Below are 22477 nucleotides of genomic sequence, written 5' to 3'. Positions count from 1 at the left end.
GGGGTGATACCTAGTAGAATGAGTGTTAGAGATTTCAAAATTGAAAGATAATACTTGAAAAAGAAGTGTAGGCATGGGAAACAGCTGGAAAGGCTACCTGGATGTCTTGCACATCATGAGGGAAACGTTGGATCTTACTTGGCAGAGAAGAGAGGGAGGATCTAGCTTTGCAGCCTGGTAAACATTAACAGAACTATGTAGATAGAAAAAACATCTTGTATGGATTTAAGGTAACGGAAGAGGCAGTGGAGAGCTTGGATAATGGCTGGAACGGTGGGAGAAATAATGAGTAACGAGAAGACCAGCCAACATTTTTCTTAAAGTTATTGGAAGGAAACGTTGGCTAGGTTAGGCAGATTCATTTAATGGAGGCTCACACATGTCTGGCAAGGGCCTTTGGGTCATCATTCATTCATGCATTTGTTTATTTATCAAATCTTTATATTAGGCACTGGACTAGACATTGGAGACGCAAAGGACTGATGCTTGACTTGAGGAATTCATATGTCAAGAAAGAGGTACATAAACAGTCATTATAACATAATCACGGCTCTAAGAGAGGTCTGTAGGAAGTAGCCTGGTAACAAAGCAGAAGGATTAATTTTGCCTGGAATGAAGGCAGAGCTAAAAAATCAGGGCTGAAACACCTTGGGAAAATAAATATGCTTAAGCTGATGGAATTGGTGCAAAAAATCGAAAGCAGATGAAACTGAAGAAGCAGGTTGTGGAAGCCGCATGGATCAATCCAATCACCAAGGGGACAGAGTAAATGCTGTAACATAAGCTGCAGTGGGTGCCACAAACACGGACGGCAGATGTACCTTAAAGGTGAGGCTGAGACAGGTGTGTGGTAGACCTAGAGCCTATGACATCATGGGAGGGAATCATGACAACACTGAAGCCGTCCCACACAGGGCACGTCATGAGTAGCGGGGCTCTTTGGAAAAGACACATGCGCTGGGAAAATAGAAGGCAGCAGGAACAGGGGAAGAGCAACTCTGAGATGGCTTGAGTCCATGAAAGAAGACACAGGTGTGAGCCCTCAGGAGCCCAGCTGGGCTGTGGAGGTCAGGCCACAGTGGACATCATCCATTCATAGGGTTGCCAGGTGTCGGCCGTTGTAGCTGAGTCAACGTCACACAGCACACATAGACCTAGATGTGAGCTGCTGGAAAAAGGAATGACACCGAGCAGTTAGGCGCCACGATTAGAAACTGCTGACTCGTCAGCAGAGATGAGGAACTGGCAGCACAGCATGTAGCGACATGCTCGATGGGGAGAGATCGCTGGGCTCTCAAGTTCTCATTCACAAGAGAGAGCATGTTTGGTCATTTTTCTTTGCTGATCCTCCAATACCTCAGGCCTTTGTTGTGCTTCTGAATCTGTTTTTAAAAAATATATACTTTATTGATTTTTTACAGAGAGGAAGGGAGAGGAATTGAAAATTAGAAACACCCAATGAGAGAAACATCAATCAGCTGCCTCCTGCACATCCCCCACTGGGGATGTGCCCACAACCAAGGCACATGCCCTTGACCAGAATCAAACCTGGGACCCTTCAGTCCTCAGACCGATGCTCTCTCTATTCATTGAGTCAAACCGGTTTTGGCGTGCCTCTGAATCTGTATTTTGACTCCCCTCCCTTTCCCCTCAAAGGCCCTGGACAGGTTTTATCCACCCAAGGCAGTCCTTACTTTTGTAGGCAAATATCTCTTCTTCGCATATGTATTCTGTTTCATCATTTGCATGTAGATCTTCACTGTAGGTTTTCATTCTCTATCAAGGGTCTGTGTCTTAGTTATAGCAAATGTAGGACTGAGCCTCATATTGGTCTTGAATCCCTGTATTACCAATTAGTAGCTCAGTGACTCTAAGAAATATGGTTAATCTTTTACCTACATTCTTTATTTGTAAAATAGGACCACTAGCATCTACCTAATAAAGTTACTAATTAAAAATGAAGATAATGTGGGAGAGATAAGAGATCAACCGAAGGACTTGTATGCATGCATATAAGTACAACCAATGGACACAAAACTCTGGGGAGGAAGGGCATATATGGGAGGGAGGGGGGCAATGGTAAGATATGTACACAGATAATAATTTAATAAAAAAATAAAATAAATGAAGATAATAGATGATAATCACCTGTCACAGTGATTTATTCAGACCCTCAGTAAACATTAATTTTTTTCCTCTTCCTCTCTCACCTGTTGTATTCACCATGCTCAGCACAGTGCCTGATGCATAGTAGAGACTCAATAAACTTTGGTTGAATTTACAAACTTTGAAGTTCACTGATGCTTTCTACATTCCAGCCACTGTTCTAAGTGCTGTAAATATATTAACCCACTTAATATTCTTCATAACACCAGGAAGAAAACACTGTTAATATCCCCATTGTATTTATGAGGCAAGCAAGACACAAGCCAGTTAAGTACATACTCAGAGAAGCCCAGACAATAAATGGCAGAGGCAAGATTTGAATCCAGGTAGATGCAACTCTGAAGTCCATGCTCTTTTTCTTTATTGTACATGTTGACTATGTAGTTTTCATAAGATGTTGAACTTCCTGGAAATTTTCTGCTGGAGATGATCTGGCCCATTCAGAGAGTTCCAAAAGTAGAATCTACCACTATGAGCTTTTAAATTCTTGAGAAGTTATTTCCCATAAGAAAAAAAGAATCTATTCATTCTTTCCTGGGAACTTCTTCACTAGTGTGGACATCCTTTCAAATTAGTCTGTGAATTAATTAAGTAACACATTCATCAGAGTCCTACTTGGAAGTTGCTTACTTGTTGTTAAGCTCTAGAGGTATAAGATACGGCAGGTACCCTTGATAAATAACCATTACCATTATGACAACCAGCTACAATTGACGGAGCATCTGTATGGGCAACACAGTGGAAGAAAACTGAAACTCATAGAGGTAACTAATTTGCATAGAGCAGCCCATGTTTATACCTAAGTCCTCCTGACTCAGGTTCAATGGGGAAAACAAGAGCAACAATAATTAGCTCATGATGGCTTCCTAGTGGCTTGTACTTGGTTTGTCTCAAGAGGAAAGAATAGGATATATATTATCAGTGCCCTAGGGCAGAGATTTCACTACCTATATGGCATTCATGAGAACCTCCTGTTCAAGTTAAAAGCCCTGCAAAAGAGGAAGAAAGAAAAAGAAAGAGTCTTGGGTTTGAGGTTGGCTTCTCCACTTAGGTTGCCGAACTCCTTAATTTATTACAAAAATGAGAATACTAGTGGTACTGGTCTCAAAGGGTTGTTATGAGGATTAGTTGACATTTTGAAGGCATGTCAGTAAGATAAGGTGCTTATAAGGATATCTTTCTTTTGTCTGCCCAGCTTCTATGAGACAGAGACAGACATTCACCTATAAGTGTGAACATAAATAGTAAAGACACATAGACCGGAGGCAAGAGGGTTTTGAAGAAACCATGAGGAACCATGAGTATGAGTCAAAAGGCAGAGAATGATGATGTGTACTGCTTGTCTCCAGAATGGTAGAAATTGTCACATTTCTAACTCCGAGGGGCAAGAAGGTAGCTCAGTGTATTAGTTTTATACTGATGAATAACAAATGAACACAAACTTAGTGGCTTAAGACACACAAATACATTATCTCGCAGTGTCTATGGGCCAGGAATCCAGGCACCGCTTAGCTGAGTCTTCTGCTTAGGATCTCAGAGGCTGGGAAGTTAAGGTGTTGGCTGGAGCTGTTGTTGGATGTGGCTCGGGGTCTTCTTTCAAGCTCCCTGATTATTGTCAGAATTCAGTTCCTTATGGTTGTAGGACTGAGGGCCGTGGCTCATAGATGCTGCCTGTCATTCCTTGACACATGGCTCTCTCCACCACATGGCAGTTGGCTTCTTCAGGGCCAATGGAGGATCTCATTCCAGTCTTCTACTGTGGTGTGTTGTGTGACAAGGTAATCAAGAGGAGAACTATACTCAGTTGTTTCTACATTCAAGGGCAGTTCTTGAACTGTATTCTGGGTGGGTTCTTGCACAATTCCTGTCTCTCTTATTACTAGATAGCATATTGCCCAAGTGAATCAAAAGACCCTATTTAACACATGCAAGGAGGAAACGTAAGAAAGAGTTTATCTCTTCTGATTTGAGAAATGAGCATTTCTAGTGAAAAAGGGAAAAGGATGCTTCCAACATTTTCTTTTACTTATTCCTGACTTAAATGTTAGTACTAAATGTTGATTTGAGCAAAAGAGTGATTGCGTGGCTCAAAAGTGTAGTTACTCTACGGCCAGACTTTTTCTTTAAAAAAAGTAGAAAGCTTCAAAAATCAACTCATTTTCTGATTATTTAGATGGAAGAATATATTTCTATCATAAATTTCATTTAAAAATTAGTTAATGAGGCTGAGAAGGTTTCCTCTTTTCACTAACTCACTATATACATTTTCAATTTGTGGGGAAACCAGATGAATTTCTTCATAGGAAATGAAAGGTTTGTAAGTATTTTCTCAGAAGGGGCCTGCTCAGACAATACTAATTATAAGTGATGAGATGGTGTAACCTCGTGGCATCTAATCTTGGTTGTATTTTAGTACATTGATGGATAGAATCAAATTTCCTTTTCATTTTATTTAAACTTCTTATGGTTTGTGAGCAAAAAGCTTAAAACCGAGCAAACGTGATAAATGTGACTAAGTGCACAAAGTATGCATTCCCTTCCAAACTGGAAAGTACATACTTTTTTTTTCCTACTTGGAGGGCTAAGCACAGGCTGTACTTATGAACTTGTCAAGAATAAAGTCATACACTGCAAGTATGCAATGTTGAAAATTAATTGACACGTGAATTTTCACTTAGACAAGATGCCGTGGAAAGTTGGTATTGATATGAACTAAGCACAGAAATGACCATGCCTCTATCCCTGGTGCAGGGCCTGGTGACCCTTGCTTCCCTGTGGAATTACCCTGTTTCCCCGAAAATAAGACAGTGTCTTATATTAATTTTTGCTCCCAAAGATGCGCTAGGTCTTATTTTCAGGGGATGTCTTATTTTTTCCATTAAGAATACGGTACACATTTATTGTTAAATGAAAATAAAGGAAATTTATTACCTGTATACGGTATGGTAGTACAGTAGTTGTCAACACAAACCAGACAAACTGTGAATCCTACAGTATCAAGAATTTACTCATTTATTCAATGACAATCATGTCATCATCTTCTGGAACATCATAATAACAATCCAATTCCTGAATTTCCTGGTGAATTTCTTGTGACTCCATTTCTTTCAGAATCAGTGGACCAAATCTCTCATGTTTAGCCTAGGAGGGCCCTTACTTTTGGGGGGATGCCTTATATTTCACTCAGAAGGAAATCTGTAAGTAGGTCTTATTTTTGGAGGATGTCTTATTTTCGGGGAAACACAGTAACATGCTGCAGGAGTCAGTCGGACAGAGATGCCCCAAGTCCCTGGCAGACATGTGTCAAGTTGTTAAATGTGTTTTTGCAAGGGGTCTGGGTCTCTTTTTCTCAGACACAAACTCTCAACCCAATAGGACCCATCTGCCACTTTGCTTTATCCTGGTCTCTTCCTTTCCACCTGGAGGCTCCAATGTAAGGTGAATGCACAAAAGAGGAAAGAGAAAGAAAAAAGGAAGGAGAGGAAACAGAAGGAGCTTTTTAAAAATATATTTTTTTAAATTGACTTCAGAGAGGAAGGGAGAGGAAGAAAGATAGAAACATCAATAAGGAGAGAGAATCACTGATCAGCTGCCTCCTGCACGCCCCACACTGGGGATCAAGCCCGAGACCCAGCCTGTGCCCTGACTGGGAATCAAACCATGAGCTCCTGGTTCATTGGTCAATGTTCAATCACTGAGCCTCACCAGCTGGGCCAGAAGGAGCTTTTTAAAAAAAAATACAGGAACAATATATCAATACAACTAAGTTTCCCATTTTTACATTAAAAATACTAAGACCTCTGCTTGTTCCTGCAATGACATTTTTGGGTACCAGCACCATAGGAGTGACCTGTTATGCCCCAAAGTGTCAGTGTATCCTTACCAGCGTGTGTAGGATGGAGGCGGAGGGAGGGTGAATGAGTCCTGGCTGAGATCATAAGCCTGGTTCTGCTGACGACCAACCCCAGCTCCTCTGGCCTCAGCCCCCCATCTGTAATGCAGTAGCGATCCCCCTACCGAAGGGCGAAATGAGGTGTGAGATGAAGGCCAACCTGCGACGCTGTGAAAGCTGATAATCAATAAAGGCTTTTTGTTTACAATATTTTCCCATTTTCTCGTTTTGAAACAATATTCACGAGAGTTCTGTTCTGAGCAATCTCTTACTAGGTCTTCAAGAGCATCATGGAATTACAGAATTGAAATATTTTCTTCTGGGTGTCTTTCACGTTCATTGTTTTGATTATTAGCAACCCTGATACCTGCAAACAGATAGCGCTGGAAGGATCATAACTCACAAACATTTAATTCTTTCCACTTAGCATATTTTCGTTACTGGTCATTTAAGATTTCTAACTATCTGGCCTCCCAGAATCTCACCAAAGCTAGGAGGCTTCTCACAGTTTCTTCAGCAAACTCTGGAACGACTTTCATGACCAAGTTGACTGCTGTTTCCATGCCTACGAGTTCTATTTTCCAAACGGGCTGTTCTCAAGCTGGCAAGAGTGAACTGATTTGACTCCAGAAACATTTTAAACTCCCTGAAAGCTTAAGTGGCCAGGCTCACTCCCGCGGATCCTCTGCACTGTTCTTTGGGAAGGTCAGGGTTCCTGCTCTCTTTGCAAATACAATGATTTCCCGTCGTTCTCTCTCTGAAATGTAGCATCCATCCCAGGTCCTTCTGCATCCGCCAACCAAAGACCTTCTTCCCACTGCCACTCCTTCCCAGACCCCCTTGAGTGCTTATCTCTGCTGCTTTTTTTTTTTTCCTGGTCGCTCTGGTTGCCAGAACTTTGACATGTTCTGAACATGTAACCCTTGAACTGCCTTGTGATGGCTTCCCATGGCATCTGACACCGAGACTGAAAATAGCCAGACGAAGCCCGAAGCGTTCTCCAAGGGAAGAGAATCGAATCGCGTCAGCGGAGTATTCTTGGTTATCTTGCAGATACCGTGTGACCAGACGCCCACAAAGGGCGCTGAGATCATTCTAGTCGCCTCTTAATCTGTTGGCAGCTGGCTTCCCGGAGCGCCTTGAGAGTCTCCCCCTCCCCCGCCCCAAGCCCAAGGCAGCCAACAGTTTTGAAATGTCCCATATTGGATGGCATTCTGACTTTCACAGGCCACTTAGTAAGGCTCCTTTTCCTTTCCTTCCTTTCAGGTTTGTTTGGGGAGGAGAGGAGAAGAGAGGAGGGACGGGGAGGCAGGGCGCTGCTTTTTCACAGCGGTTGCTAAGAAAGCCTCCTCTCTGTTTATAGGCCCCTAACAACTAGTGACAAATGAGAGACGAATGGGGCGCGGGGTGTGCAGGCCATGGAAGGGGGCCAGCGATTAGCAGCCTTGGGCACAGGCACACTCACAATGGGGCCTTTGAGAGCGCAGCCTGGTGTTCTGCTTCCGCATGCAGCTTGCAATAATTTACCAAGGTGTTTGCCTCCTGCCTTCAATGACACCTTTATTTCCAGAGATGGGCCAGGACGGTAGAACTCGGAAATGGCAGAGCCTTTCTCTTTCTCGGAGACGCTCTGGCTGAACAGGAGCCACCCTGCAGCCTGGTTTCTGTCCGTTTCCAGGACAGGATCCTTTGACCTTTGGGTCAGAGGCTGGAGGGTCACAGACAACATTGGGAAGCCAGGAGTGGGTTGCTCATGCTCATGCTCACCTGCCCTTTGTTTGGGGTTGGGGGGTTGTGGGGGATAGGGGGGGGGGGGTGTTACTCCTGGCCTGTTGCCTTAGGGCAGGATGGTGCTGCCTGGGCTGGAATTAGGAAAGAATTAGGCAATGACAAGAGACAACCAAGGTGTCTTTATAACACTGTACAACACTGGGTACTGGGCTCTTCAGTTCGTAGTGATGATACGGGAGAGTGAAGCCCGGGGTCACAGCGAAGGCCTGACACGATGCTGTGAGAAGAGGAGGCCCAGTGGAAGAGTGAACATGTGGTCTGCAGTCCAGGGAAGCAGAGAGGGTGAGGTGGCTGTGGGTGCTGGCTGGCACTGGTTCAGGCCTCATCACAGCCCTAGCTGGTGGGTGCTGGGCTTATCCCACTTTACAAGGAAACAGAGGGTGCAAACAGCTACCCTCAGATCCACAGTAAGTAGCAGAGCTGTGGTTGGATCTAGGCAGTTTGTTCAGAACCGCTGCTCAGACCCACGGCGTGATGCTGCCTCTGTTGGGAGGCCCACCGGTGGTCCTTAGAGCCTCAACTTCTGTCCCCATCTTAAAAAAAAAAAAAAAAAAAATATATATATATATATATATATATAATTGATTTCAGAGAGGGAGAGGGAGATATCGAAACATCAATGACAGGAGAGAATCATTGAGCCGCTGCCCCTCCTGCACTCCCCCACTAGGGATTGAGCCCAAGACCCAGGCATGTGCCCTTGACAGAAATCAAACTCAGGACCCTTCAGTCCACAGGCCGGCACTCTATCCACTGAGCCAAACCAGCGAGGGCTATTCCCCTCTTTTTTGTTTGACAGTCAGCACTTTCAGTTCTGGGGAGATTTACCCACTTAGCTGGGAGAATGCCTTGCTTCTTGCCTCTTCCCCCTCCCCCCTGCCCCTCCTCCCCGCCATCCTCCTCCCCTAAGGAAATGTGTGCATAGAATCTTGAAATGACGTTGGAGGAAACACAGGGAGCTGAGACCAGGAAAAGGTTGAATTTACTTTCGTCCCCAACTCAGCCCACAACACAAACTGAACTGCTCTGTTCAGCACCACCATTCCACAGGGTCCCCTCTAACTCCGATGCCTGTGGGTATTGAACCTGAGCTCTCTCTACCACATGTCAGGAAACCTGGTGCCAGGGGATCCACAGACTCACTGCAGAACAATGTGAGTTCCTGTCGGAGGGACATCTGCCCGATGGAGAGCTGAGATACGCACAGCACATGTCACAGAACACTGGGAGGCCGCCTGGCCTTCCGTCAGGACCAGGCCAACTCCTCCCACAAGACCTCTGCCTGCCTCTCCGTCCTGACTGGAGATGCTGCACTTCTGTGGGCCTCCCATTCCTTCTGCAAAACCAGCGGCTGCGAGCACCGGTTCTGAGTGAGCCTGCCTGGATCCAGACTCAGCGCCATCGTGTGCTAGAATCTTCTAGCGTGAAGCCTCTTGTCTGCTAGCTGCGATGATCACACAGTACTTTACCCACACTGGAGGGGGAAAGATAAAACAAACTTGAAGAGCAAAAGACTGGGACCTACTACATTTCCATAAACAGGATCCTTTGACCTTTGGGTCAGGGGCTGGAGGGTCACAATTAGAGTGGCTTAGAACTGTTTGGGGCTGAGTGGAGACTGCCTTTTCATTTTTATACCAGATTGTGCCATCTGATTATTTAGTAAAACGTGCATGTGATTATTTTAAAAAGAAACCCAGTTCATTAGAAATAATAAGCCTGTATTGTTTTTAATGTTTATTGAGCGCATCGTTTGTGATCCGAGGGGAGCCTTGAGCAGCTCCGCACCTGGGCGTGAGGGTGAGGTGGGTTATAACTCAGGAGGGATGGTACATACACATCGGGTTATAAGCAGCCCACAGATGCCGCACTGGCAGCAAGGTACACTTGTTATGGGAGCGCAGGGCAAGCATGGTGCGAAGGGGTGGGTTTACCGAGGAAAGGTTTACAGAAGAAATAACATTTCAGCTGAGGTTTGAAATATTTATTCACCCATTCAGAAAATATTGTGGAATGCCTAGTAAATGCTGGACTCCGCTGCGGGTGCAATGGTCAGTGGAGAAAGGAGGGCCCAGGCCCACCCTCTGAGTGGACACAGAAGTGCCAGGAGGACTGTGAGCTTGTGGAGACCGGGAGTTGGCAGGAGGAGGCTGCCCTGGGCAGAGATCTGGGTGGTAGGATGCAGAGTCAGGCTCAGGGGTCAGTTGCAAGGGAAGCCAGCACCTGCCAAGCATCCTGTTGGGACCAGTTGTCCACAGGTACTGACCCAGAGCCCAGCATTGTCAGGCCGCCATCCTCCCACCACTGCTAGGAGGACTCATAAGGTTTCCCCTGTGCACAGTCGAGCTTGGAAAGGATGAAGGAACAATGTTATTGAGTGTACGTTAAGCTTCATGAGTCTTGACCAAAGTTAAGTTGCCTTAAACTGGAAACATCTGAGCTGTTATTTATCATTAAATTTGAGCTAGTAATTTTTCACTGCCACCCAACAGGGTGGGAGTTCATGGGGACAATTTGGTTGGTTACATAGTGTATGATTCCATCTGTATGAAATATCTAAAATAGGCAAATCCATCCTGACAGAAAGGAAATTGAGGTGTCCAGGTGCTGGAGGGAAGGGAGAATGGGGAGCTATTGCTAATAGGCCTGAGATTTCTTTTGGGGGTGACAAAGTGTTCTAGAGTTAGATAATGATGATTATCTATGTGAAAATACTGAAAATCACTTGATGGTCCGCTTTGAAGGGATATGGTATGTGAATTATGTCTCAGTGAAAAATATTAGATTGGTTAAAGAAAACAAGGAAATTATGCTTTTCTTCACACATCTGAGTAGCAGTGAGAGTAAAGTCCACTCTGTATGATACTTGTTAACCAGAGATTAATATTCCAAACATCCCGGCTTCATACTGTACTGGATAACAGCCTACGTGTTGCTTTACATCATTTCTACCAAAATAATACATTTTGTAACAAAACTCAAGTGGTAATTAGAGTTCAACTCAATTTGCTCCACACTTGAAGCAAAAAAGTTCTTAGAGAATTATGCAAAAAATAAAGCAATCCACAAGGTGTATAAAGTTAATGTGAGTTGATATATGTAAATTCAAGTACTTTTGGTTAAGTCAGTATTTTGCTTTTGGTTTCTTTCATACTTTGAAGATAAGAAATGATAAATGTTATTTTCTAAACCAGAAAACATCTGCTATTGTCCTCCTTAATGCCACACAAGTTTTATACAAGTTTTTGAATTTACAAGTTTTCGAATTTCAAAAATTTTTTTCTTTACTTTTAAGTCTATTTATATTGTGATAATAGAAAACTTGTATGTGGAAAATACATTACCGTCATTTCATTTTAAGAGCCAGGACTGAGCATGGGCCATTGGTTGTACTGTTTTTATCATTCCTGCCTTTGGCTTGGCTTGAAAGCTCATTGTCGTCATGGACTCCACCATTTCCTGTATTTCCAGTGGCCAAGTTGTGCTTATTTTTGTCACTGCTCTCATTTGCTTCCCACTGCGGCCACCCTAACTCAGACTGTCATCTCCCCCACTGGGATCAGGGTCACTGCTGGCTTCCTGGCTTCCATCTTGCTTCTCCGAAAGCCTGGAGTCATCTTGCCAAAGTTTCCTGCTGCCATGCCCCCCCCCCCCGCCCCCCGTCCCCGTCCCCCTCCCCCCACTCTCATAGTGTTTGCTTTGATTAGATCATCATTTCTTCCAAACCTTGGTTTATCTCCTTTTCAAAGGTGTATCATTTTCAACATTTCCTTCGTTTTATTATTCTACTTTGTGTCAACTAGAAAATTTACCTCTTGAAGTGCCTTTTTAAAAGTATCTTTTTTTATTTTTTATTTCTGAAGCTCCTCTATCATTTGTTATTCATTTTCCCCATAGAGTGAGAATAGTCCCTGTCACCTGCTTGAAATCCTTTGTGGAACAAGATGGTATAGAAATGAACTATGGACATTGGTGTTTTGATGGTGTATCATGGTCTTCCACAAGTTTTATGCCCATAGCAAGAAGATTATGTATGTGCCACAATTATTTCTCTCTGAAACAACTAGAATATGTGGAGAAACATCACATATTACACATAAAAATAGGACATTTTAATTCTTATATCTCCAATTTTCTTTATATTTTGCACCAGTTTTTCTCAGTTCCCTTCATTAAGTTCCAACATCCTCCAAGTCTCAGTTTAGAGCCTTCTTCTTTCTCTCCCGGTGTCTCTCTGTTTTGTCTATATAGTTAGGCTGCCTCTTATTCTTAAATAACTTTGTAATGGACATAAAGTTTTTAAATACTTTTCTCTCTCTTTTTTTTTTTTTTGTCAATACTCTTTGCTTCTTCTGCCCTCAGCATTTATTTAAATATAATTTTCATAGGAAAAATGCTAAAAGAAAGACCAACATAATATTAAAAATTGATATTTTGTGATTCAGAAAAAGAATAATGGAAGCTATAGTCTTGTAAGCTATTTCTTGAGAAAGGTTTCCTACTTCCCTTTATCAAATGAGCAACTGATCAGAGAGACCTCTGTTCAGAGAAGAGACCCCTGTAGACTTCACTAGAAGAGGAGGTAGAGGGTAGGGTGTAATGAAAGGAAAAGAAAACCTGGACCATCTGGGAAGTGGTGGAAAGATGGAGAAGGGGAAAAAGAATGAAGAGTATGGGGTAGGGGGAACGGGATGTCTCTTGCTCTCCTCTCTGGAGCCTGAGCTTTAAGGTGAAATTACTTCATGAGCAGTCTGGAGCTCAGCCACATCAGCATAAGCTGGGGAATGCCGTGGTCAGGCAGAAAGGGGGCTCTGGAATGTAGCTTTCCCAGCTGCCCCTGTTCTTTTTCTAATGGGGATGCAGAATGAGGAGAGGGGGATCTACTGGGTGCACAGGATGGCAATGCAAGGCGATCCCGCAGCAGGGATGGGGCACTGCTGGGCAGAGGCAGGGGGAGGGCCTGGCAGACCTTCGGGTGTCTGCAGCCTGCAGGAGCTAACATGAGGCTGAGTCAGCCAGGGAGTGATTATCCTGACCCTAAACCAAGAGGGATCAGATCAGCACCTCAGATTTCAGTCCTGAAGGTCAGGAGAGACCCAGAGCACATGGGCCTGGCGCTGGGGACATACTCCAACTTCCCAATCTTTCCCCCCATGAGGATGTTAAATTCTCTTTCTTCCCTTGCACTTGGGAATGGTCCTCGGCACAGAAGGGAGGGCTATTCTGAAAGACCAAGTGGTGTTTAGCCCGACGAGTGATTCCTTCCTAAGATGAGTGCTTCAGTCTTTGGAACGAATTACATTAAGACAGGATTTGATATTTAGTTAATTTCACACATATATGTATATAATACATAAATATGTGCAGTTTATGCTTAGATTTCATTAAATATTTTTCCATGAGGCATTTTTATTTATTTATTTATTTTCTTTAAATGTATTTTTATTGATTTCAGAGAGGAAGAGATTGGAACATAAATGATGAAAGAGAATCATTGACTGGCTGCCCATGAGGCATTTTTAAATGAATGCACAGCATCTCAGCAAAAAGTTCCACAAATTACTTAATCATTCTCCTATTATTAAATATTTAGGTTTTTAATAATTACTTGATGTCATAAATAATATGACTACATATTTGTAGCTAAATATATAATATGAACACATTCATAATTATTTCTGGTGAAAAAACAAGCAGAATAAATATGTATAGAAAACTATATGGAGTAAGTATGTAGAATAAATACATAGAAATGACATTGCTGGATCAATAAATATATAATATTTTAAAGTTTTTGTTAGGAATCTCAAATTGTCATCCAAAAATTCTATCAATGTACCTTCTCACGAACATGAGATGGAGACAACTTTTCGTGTGGTTGCCAATTTGCTAGGTGAAAATTTGTAATATATTTTATTCTATTTTTGACTCCTGGGGTCATGTAGTTATTTATATACTCAGTAATTCTGTGTTTATTTCAATCTTTTAAAAATTGTGTCTTCGTGCCCTTTGTTCTGTGCTGCACTGGAACTGCACCTGCCCATGTAGGAGACTGTGCTCACACTCAACCCCCCTCTCCCAAAGCAGGAGTTCCAGCCTCCAACCCCTGCCCTTTTTTTTTTTTTTTTTTTAACCAAAAATGAAAAGAAGGGCAAGGAACTAGCCTTTATTTAGTGCCAACTAAAGTGTTAGATTCTGCTTGTATATTTTATCTCATTTACTCAAATGAACATGATTTTTTTTACTAACCTCAATCTCTAAGCTAACTGAAGTTGTCACCAGGTCTGGGCCTAAAAAAATGAGTCTGAACTTGAAAATATGCTTTTCATATTGTTTTATAGGACTTGTGTTGGCAAAGTGAGGCATTCACTCTTTCATACATTTTAAAAATAAACTCTGAATTCCAGAATGATCCTTAAATAACATGTCATTATCACACACAGTCAAAAAGGAGGCTTAGACAGACACACATTTGGATTTGAAGCTGACACCGTGGTCCTTGTTGTTTTAAATCTCTTGTTGCAGGGAAAAATGTTTCCTGAGGTAAGAAGATCATTCATGACCCCAGTTAGAAAATAGATCATCTCATCTATGCATGATCAGTGTTGAGAAGTATGTTGTGGTTTCAATACAGCTGTCTAGCATTCATCTTTGATAATGAAAGAAATACCAGGCCCATTAATCCATGGACAGATGTCTGCTAAGCTTGTTGTCAGGGCATCTGACAGCTGACCAAAGGCATAACTCTGTGTGTTGAGAGATGTTGGGTGCATGGGAGGTCTAGATAGCACTAGCTCAGAGTTTATGAGCATTTTGAGATTAGTCCATTAGAGGAGAGAAAGAGAGAAAGAGATTGAGGGAGAGAAAACAATATTATGAATACTTTGAACAATAAGTCCCAGAGTTTTTCCTAGGAATATGTCAAAGGTCAGCTTGCTAGTTCTAACTCATTTCTGTCAACCATTCTTTTTCTTTGCAGAGGGGTTAGAAAAAAAATGCCAGTAATTAAAAAAAAATATTTTATTGATTTTGTACAGAGAGGAAGGGAGAGAGATAGCGAGTTAGAAACATCAATGAGAGAGAGTCATTGATCAGCTACTTCTTGCACACCCCCTATTGGGGATGTGCCCGCAACCAAGGTACATGCCCTTGACCTGAATTGAACCCGGGACTCTTCAGTCCTCAAGCCAATGCTCTAACCACTGAGCCAAACCGGTTTCGGCAATAAATAAATAAATAAATAAATAAGCCAATAATTTTAAGTAGAAGCCTATGCTATCAGCAACTCCGAGAAACTAACAAATGGTTGGCATGTACAGGAACAGCCTTTGAAGGGGACTTTATGATTAAGAAGGAAATAAATCTCATCCCCCTCTTTGGTTTATGGAAACATATACAAGTCCTGAATTAGCGTAAGGTCTGCATATGTGTGTTTTCTCTTGTTTTTAATTAAACATACTGTACTGCTATTTAGTCACTAAAGTGAACTCAGTAAATTATCAAAGAGTCATATCTTGCTGCATCAATAGCTCAGCCCTCCGTTGAGATGTTAATGGCATTCAGTCAGGAATCTTGAAGCCAGAATGCCTTGAATGCCAAGTTAGATGGAATCTTGGTCTTGATATCATATTCCTTGTATCAAAGCTCATTTTCAGAACCAAACAGTGTCACTGGTTCAAATATAGGCTAGTGTCTTTGAGCAATGGCGGCAAAAAGGTGCTACAGGTTAGCATTGCATTACCCAACAAAATCAGTATTTATACCAATCTAATTTTGAGACCAATTTTACTTGATATGATTAAAGAATAATGAGTGAGCCATTAGAAAAGGTATACTGATTCCTAGCCATTCTGTCCAAGGGGATTTTTTCCAAGATAAGTATTGTCTATAAATTTTGAGCTCATACCTCATCATGACCTTATCAATACTTGTATTCTGAAGAAGAACAATGGTATTTCATGATTATCCGATGAACAACTCTGATATTACTAGCTTTCATTATCTATCTTTTCTTTAACAGTCCCATAAAGACACACACACACACACACACACACACACACACACACACACACGGGTCAGCAAAAGTAGGTTTACAATTATTTGAATGGAAAATAATACAATAATTAATTAAGAACTGTGTTTCACGTACTCAGCACTGTAAACCTACTTTTGCCCTCTCTCTCTCTCTCTCTGTGTGTGTATGTGTGTATGTATGAATGTGTGTATATGTATATGTATATATGTATGTATATATATATCACACACACAGTGACAAATGCAAGTGTTTGAATGTTTCAATGCCATCCTCTGTCCCTTGTGGAATGGAAACTAGCAGACTGCTGACACTTCCTTTGAAGGCTCTTCTGATTGCATTTGAGATGACTTCTTGAAGCAAGTGATTGAGAACATATGGTGAAACACCCTCAAACAGTCTGGTGTTGTAGACTAGGTGCTAAGTAGAGATCTCAAGAGTTGAGGGCCCAAGGCAGTATCTGAAGAGATCCAGGTACCTTTGCTGTTTCTTTGATGTCCCCTCAGTCATCCTGCCAAGCTATAACTGAGAAATGGGCCAGGTCTCTCATAGACTGTGTACCCATCATGGAAGCAACCTTTGCAAAACCTGGGGACTAAGAGTCCTGAGTGCTAACAAAAGAATAATCTAGAAATCCCTGGGGCCTGTGGAGACATAAAAGCTTTGGATAGCTTCTCAGTAGATCCCCACAGAAAGCTTCAGCCACCAACATGAGCCCAGTGAATGTGCCAAAAGCGATGGTGTTTCAATGACTAGCCTTGTATTCTAAAGGTTCTGCAAAATGTAGCTCTATGACCTAAGGCTCCATAAAACATTTTATTATTGAACCTTCCAAACTCACCAGAAGTACCCCCCAGGCTGTGAATGATGTGTAAATATGCAAGACATGGATAAAGGCAAGATGAGAGGGAGAGACGTCTTTCCCAGAGCTTGTGCTATAGGGTGGATAGATGGAGGGTTTTCTCGTCTATGTAAGTTTGGGAGTAATTAATGAGTAAGAAGATCTTGCTATAGTTTTACCTGCTGGGACCTAGAATTTTTTTTCTTACATTACCAAATTTTTCTTACATTATTGTCATCTTTTGGGGTGGCTTTACATGTATGTGTGTGCATGCAGGGGAGAAGGGTGTAAGCTGAACTACTCACTAGTTACCCTCTTCTGTCCATTTGAACTCAAAACTTGTGCATTTGCTAACCCCCAGGATGGTGTGGATGTTGCTCCCAACTGCTCTGTAGTTCCCATATTTCTCAATTTAATGTCTCTCTTCCATTAGCCATTCCGTAGCTATAAAAATGCCTAATGCCTGTGATGGCTTATGGCATAGAGATAATATTTTCCTTTTCTCCTCTCTCCTTTCCTTCCTCTACCATTTCCTCAGATTGCAACATTATTAGTGATACTCCTGTAATTTTTGTCTATTGGTTTTGAATTAATTGCATTTTCATGAGTTCTGAGGATTGGCTACAATGTTTCCTCACTCTTTTTCCAACCTTTTGTCAAATTGACTTGAAATCATGACATATTCACCGTATTTCAGTGTCCTGACTCAATAGTAAATGAAGGTTATACAATAATATGTACAGTACGATCCCACTTCTGCCTGCATATTATGCATGTATGCATGTGTGTGCTCACACACACACTTCTATGCATGTGGAGAAAAATACTCCACAGGAATATGTTTCCAAGTATAATAATATTTACCCTAAAAATGGGACTCCCAGTGATTGTCTCTTCTTTTTGTTCATTTGTATTCTCTATTTTCCCACAATATGCATCTGTTGCTTGCGATATTAAAAATTACTTTAGAAAGCCATTCTCGGGTGAAGGTGGGCAAAGGGTGGAAAATGGGGACATCTGTAACAGGTCAGTAATAAAAATAAAGTTAAAAATAAAAAGATGCCGAAACCGGAAAAAAAGAAAGAAAGAAAGAAAGCCATTCTCAAGCTTTGTGTGTAACATCAGTGTAAGACCTGACACCCACCCACTGGTGTTGTTAATGGTAATTTATTTAAATGGCTTATTTGAAATGGCACTTATTTTTGGAAAATGTTGAGACAACTGAGTCACCTATCATATTTTAGGAAAAAAGATGAACAAGAAACCCCAAAGGAACAGGTGAAGATCTGCTAGGCAGAGGTCTGGCTCATACCAAAAGGTTTTTGGGTCAAGATATATGTATGTGCATGAGCTCAGCTGGAACTCTCTTGACCTGCGGAGGGGCTGAATTTAGCAGTGAGCTAAGGTTCCTGGTCACTCAGTGAGTCACCCAGCAGAGAATGGCTGGGGTACATACCCTAGGGCTTTGTGGACTGAGGAGTCCTGGGAGCACACGGTGTTCCTAGAACACGCTGGGCTTGCCTGTCTCCAAGTGACACCGTTACCAAGCGCTTCCCAAAGCCACCACCAGCTGCTGTGTGGGCTCACAGCCATAATGATCACAGCTCATGGGCAAACTCAAGCTCGGTTAACAGAGGTCGATCGTCCGGCTAGTGTTGCTCAGTGGTTAAGCGTCCACCTATGAACCAGGAGGTTGTGACTGGATTCCCAGTTAGGGCATATGCCCGGGTTGTAGGCTCGATCCCCAGTGGAGGGTGTGCAGGAGGCAGTTGATTAATGATTCTCTCTCATCATTGATGTTTCTCTCTCCTTTTCCCTTTCTCTCTGAAGTAAATAGAAGTATATTAAAAAAACAACATGTCAGTAACCAAAATTGTATCCTCATGGATCACTGTATGCTTTTAAAGACCAAAGTGAACTTTCCTTGGGGAAAGACTGTTTTACTGGATGGAACACATAGATTTCTTGTCATCCTGGGCACAGCCGGGTGCTGTGGGGAGTGGTGGCTGTTGGAGATGGCAGAGTATGGGGATGGTGGAGTGGGAGGAGGGAGAAGACGTAGTTGTTGAGCTAGGGACACAGTGTGATCTTCAATGTGTTTAACACTGAGGTTTGGGAGAATTTTAAGACAGTTGAATTGGGAAAGTGCTTACACCTTTTTGTAATTAACTTCTCCTTGGGAAAAAAATAGCTGATGATCAGGCAAAAACATCTTAATGTGTTGTTTTAGCTGAAGAGCAATTTTTAACCAAAGTGTAATTAAGCAAGCAAGCTTCAGTGGTGGGTTTAAAATGGTTTTCTCTCACCCAGGTTGGTGTAGCTCAGTGGTTATATTGTTAATCTGTAGACTGAAGAATCTTGGGTTTGATATCTCTCTCTCTCTCTCTCTCTCTCTTCCCTCCATCCCTCCCTTACAGACTCTAAAACTCAATGGAAAAATGTTATCAGGGGAGGATTAAAGAAACATTTCTTCTCTGAGCTGAGCAGGATGCATTTTCCCTTCCATTGGTATGTCTAGAGAACACAGACCAAATGCATTTCCTCCAAGCTTATCTAACATATTGGATAAAATACACAGTTCCCTTAAGGATAAATGTCAAGAAGAAAGACTGAAGTATACTTCCAAGCAAATTTATTAGACGTCTATTCAAGAAAAACACAATGACTTTTGCTTGTAAGAATTCAAAGTCAATGACCTGAAAGCCAAGTAGGAATTTTTTTTCCTTTCAAAATCAGGTACAGAGAGTAGAAACAGTAATTTTTCTTAAATATGACAGGCAACAGACATTGAAGTCTTTTCTCATAAATGGCATGGAAGATAATTATTCATTTATCAGCAAAGCTGCATGCAGTTGACCTAATTTCAAACCCAAGGCCTTTAAAAATATAAAGCTGGTTGTGAACTTGACAGTAATCAAGGTTGGCTACTCAAAGGTGTTTCTTTACCTTTTTCCTATTGAAACCCTTCTGTATTGGATACTTATATACATTTCAGTCTGGCTACTGAGCTCTTGTAAACTCATATACTTTTGCATAAATGCTATCTTATAGAATCACACTATCGAGGCGTGCTTATGATCTGTGGGATATACAAAGGATCATCTTTAGTTTTAGTGAAGGATAAAGAGCAAGTTAAGAAATTCCCTTGTTTTCTCAACAACTAAATAGTCTATACAAAAAAAAAAAAAAAAGAGCAACCATATGTACAAAATTCTAGAGTCTACTTACATTGTGAAAAGATCAGTCACTGTCCACAGAAGAAATGCCATAAAAAGTTTTCTCTATAAGGTGCTCAAGATCCAAATATGAATAGTTCTTATGCAAAGTCATAAGAAATACAAAGCTAGTTCTCAGAAGGTGTGTGATTCAGGCACTGTTCGCCACATTAAATCTCCCAGGTCCCAATATCCTTTTGTAAATTTCTACCTCAGGGCAGAAAATAGAACCTGGATGAGTTAACATTGCCTCTAAAAAGTGCCTAATGTATTTTGAGGAAGTATTTTATACACACCGGAAAATCAGGCTCAACATATTCCTGTCCTCAAATGTAGCCAGGATTCTGAGTTCCATAGAAAAAAAAATTATCATAGTAAAAATAATTGTATTGATCATAATCCTTGCTAAAACCAGCCTTAATACCTGTGATACTTCTAAAGTCTTCTATTTCTAAAAATAATGCGTGGGATTTTTTTACATTCCATAAAATGTATGTATGACATGTCATATGGATTGCCTGTTCTCATACAATCGCAAATGGCTATGTTCACACAGTGAAATCCTACCTAGGAATATTGCTTACAGATACTTTCAAGTGTCTATGTTAGAATAACTCTTTGCACCTCTCACTAACACTGCTTTTATTTAAATTTTGTCAGATAAATAAGCACTAAGGGCTCATTGTTTATGATGCTGATCATTACATTTTAATATAAAATAGCAACGCAACTTTACAACACAATATTTTTTTTTTGTAGTCTAGCTAAATCTCTTATATTCTCATGATTATTACCCAAAGCTCTTACTCACTTACTGTTTGCACTTCTAAAAAGTACAAAAGAATCGCAGGGAAAGACTGCTATTCGAAACCCACATTCAGTCAACAAAAATCACACTCATCTGAATGAACGCTCCTACTCTTGCTTTAGCTTGTGTAATCACTGTGCATATTACAACATACGTATAAGTGCAGGAAAATAATAGCTGAAGTACAGTTGTCATGTCGTGTAAACGAGGACTCTAGGCAAACTCGTGAAAAGAAAACAGACTGCCAAGCTAAGAGTGTGGACACGCACACCACGTATTTAGTAATAAACCATCTTCTGGTGCCTGAGGAGGGGGGTGGGAAAACATCCTCAAAGTGGACCAGGGAGCCTCCTCGAGACACTTTTCAGTTTATTTCCCGCTTTGTAAGTATGATGACTCTCTTTCTGATCCTATTATACAGACTTTCAGTTTAGAGCAGAAAGCAGGGATATGCACTTTCACACGGAACAGGCCTGCCAGCCTCCCCGAGGCTCCGGCGGTTACTCTGCTGGTGGTTGGGCGGCAGGTGGAGATGAGGACGGTGGTGACTTCTACAGGAAACATAAGGCATGAGAGCGGGAGGCCTGCGGGGTCTTTTCGGGCCAGGTTCTGAGACGCAGTGTACACAGCAGGGAGGGTGCTTCACAGCCTCTTGACGTAGTTTCCGGGGAAAGTACCAAAGAATTTGGTTCTTCTTGAGGTTCCTGCAACACATGAAAGGGGAGGGAGTGATAGAACATGAAATAATTCATACGCCTGGGCCTGGAACTCGGCGTTCCAAGCCTTTCCTACCTGAGCAAGGCCTGCAGGGTTTGCAGAAGCAGGAAGCTTGCTTGGGGACATGAGGAAGGTAGTCAGGTGAAAAAGAAACAAATACTGGGAGGATGGTGTCTGATACTCTTGTCCACAAACATCTCCTAGAAGACATCTAGTCTCCTCTCAAGATGTAAGAATGAGCTGAAACCCATTTGGCTCAGTGGATAGAGAGTCAGCCTGCGAACTGACGGGTCCAGGGTTCGATTCTGGTAAAGGGCATGTACCTTGGTTGCGGGCACATCCCCAGTAGGGGGTGTGCAAGAGGCAGCTGATTGATGACTCTCTCTCATCAATGTTTCTAACTCTCTATCCCTCTCTCTTCCTCTCTATAAAAAATCAATAAAATATATTTAAAAAAAGATGTAAGAATGAGACTGTCTTTTCAAAGTCAGAATGGAATGTCTGTCTCCCTCCTTCCTCCGCAAATGAAGGCTAAGAAAGCCCTGGCCTCTTAGGGCAATGACAGCAGCCCTAGATGGGGGTGAGTGACCTTGTTCTCTCAAACTGACCCTCACTGCTGACAACTAGCACTCCCCACGGAATAGAGTATTGATACTCCTCCTCTAGGGAACATTTTTGTTTTTCTTCTTACATCTCAGTCTTTCCTGGTTGGTGCTCTTTAAGGAAATTCCCTTCTCCCAGTGGAACCAGAAATAAAGCTAGCAGAAAACCACATCTACCTGGAGCAGTCAGTGCTCACCCCTGTTAAAAATGCAGTTGCCGCCGAGGCCGGTTTGGCTCAATGGATAGAGCGTCGGCTTGGGGACTGAGGGGTCCCGGGTTCGATTCCGGTCAGGGGCATGTACCTTGGTTGCGGGCGTGTCCCCAGTGGGGGGTGTGCAAGAGGCGGCTGATAGATGGCTCTCTCTCATCGATGTTTCTAGCTATCTCTCTCCCTTCCTATCTGTACAAAATC

At 42.1% G+C, this 22477-nt stretch overlaps 1 protein-coding gene across 3 annotated transcripts in view; it reads right to left on the bottom strand.

Annotated features, from left to right (window-relative positions):
- Window positions 1–19337: 19337 nt before the first annotated feature.
- The window catches only part of SORBS2 (sorbin and SH3 domain containing 2), a 155691-nt gene continuing 152551 nt past the window's right edge, over window positions 19338–22477 (bottom strand). For all 3 annotated transcript variants that reach the window (XM_045588945.1, XM_045588948.1, XM_045588949.1), the window contains one exon: window positions 19338–21449. In XM_045588945.1, the coding sequence (XP_045444901.1) occupies window positions 21388–21449 (62 nt within the window). In that variant the 3' untranslated portion in view covers window positions 19338–21387. The remainder of the gene's footprint in view (window positions 21450–22477) is intronic.

This window comes from Pipistrellus kuhlii, unplaced genomic scaffold (assembly GCF_014108245.1).
Source record: "Pipistrellus kuhlii isolate mPipKuh1 unplaced genomic scaffold, mPipKuh1.p scaffold_m20_p_3, whole genome shotgun sequence".
Taxonomy (NCBI): Eukaryota; Metazoa; Chordata; class Mammalia; order Chiroptera; family Vespertilionidae; genus Pipistrellus; species Pipistrellus kuhlii.
The sequence above is the reverse complement of the archived record's forward strand: the minus strand, read 5'-3'. Positions and strand labels throughout refer to the sequence as shown.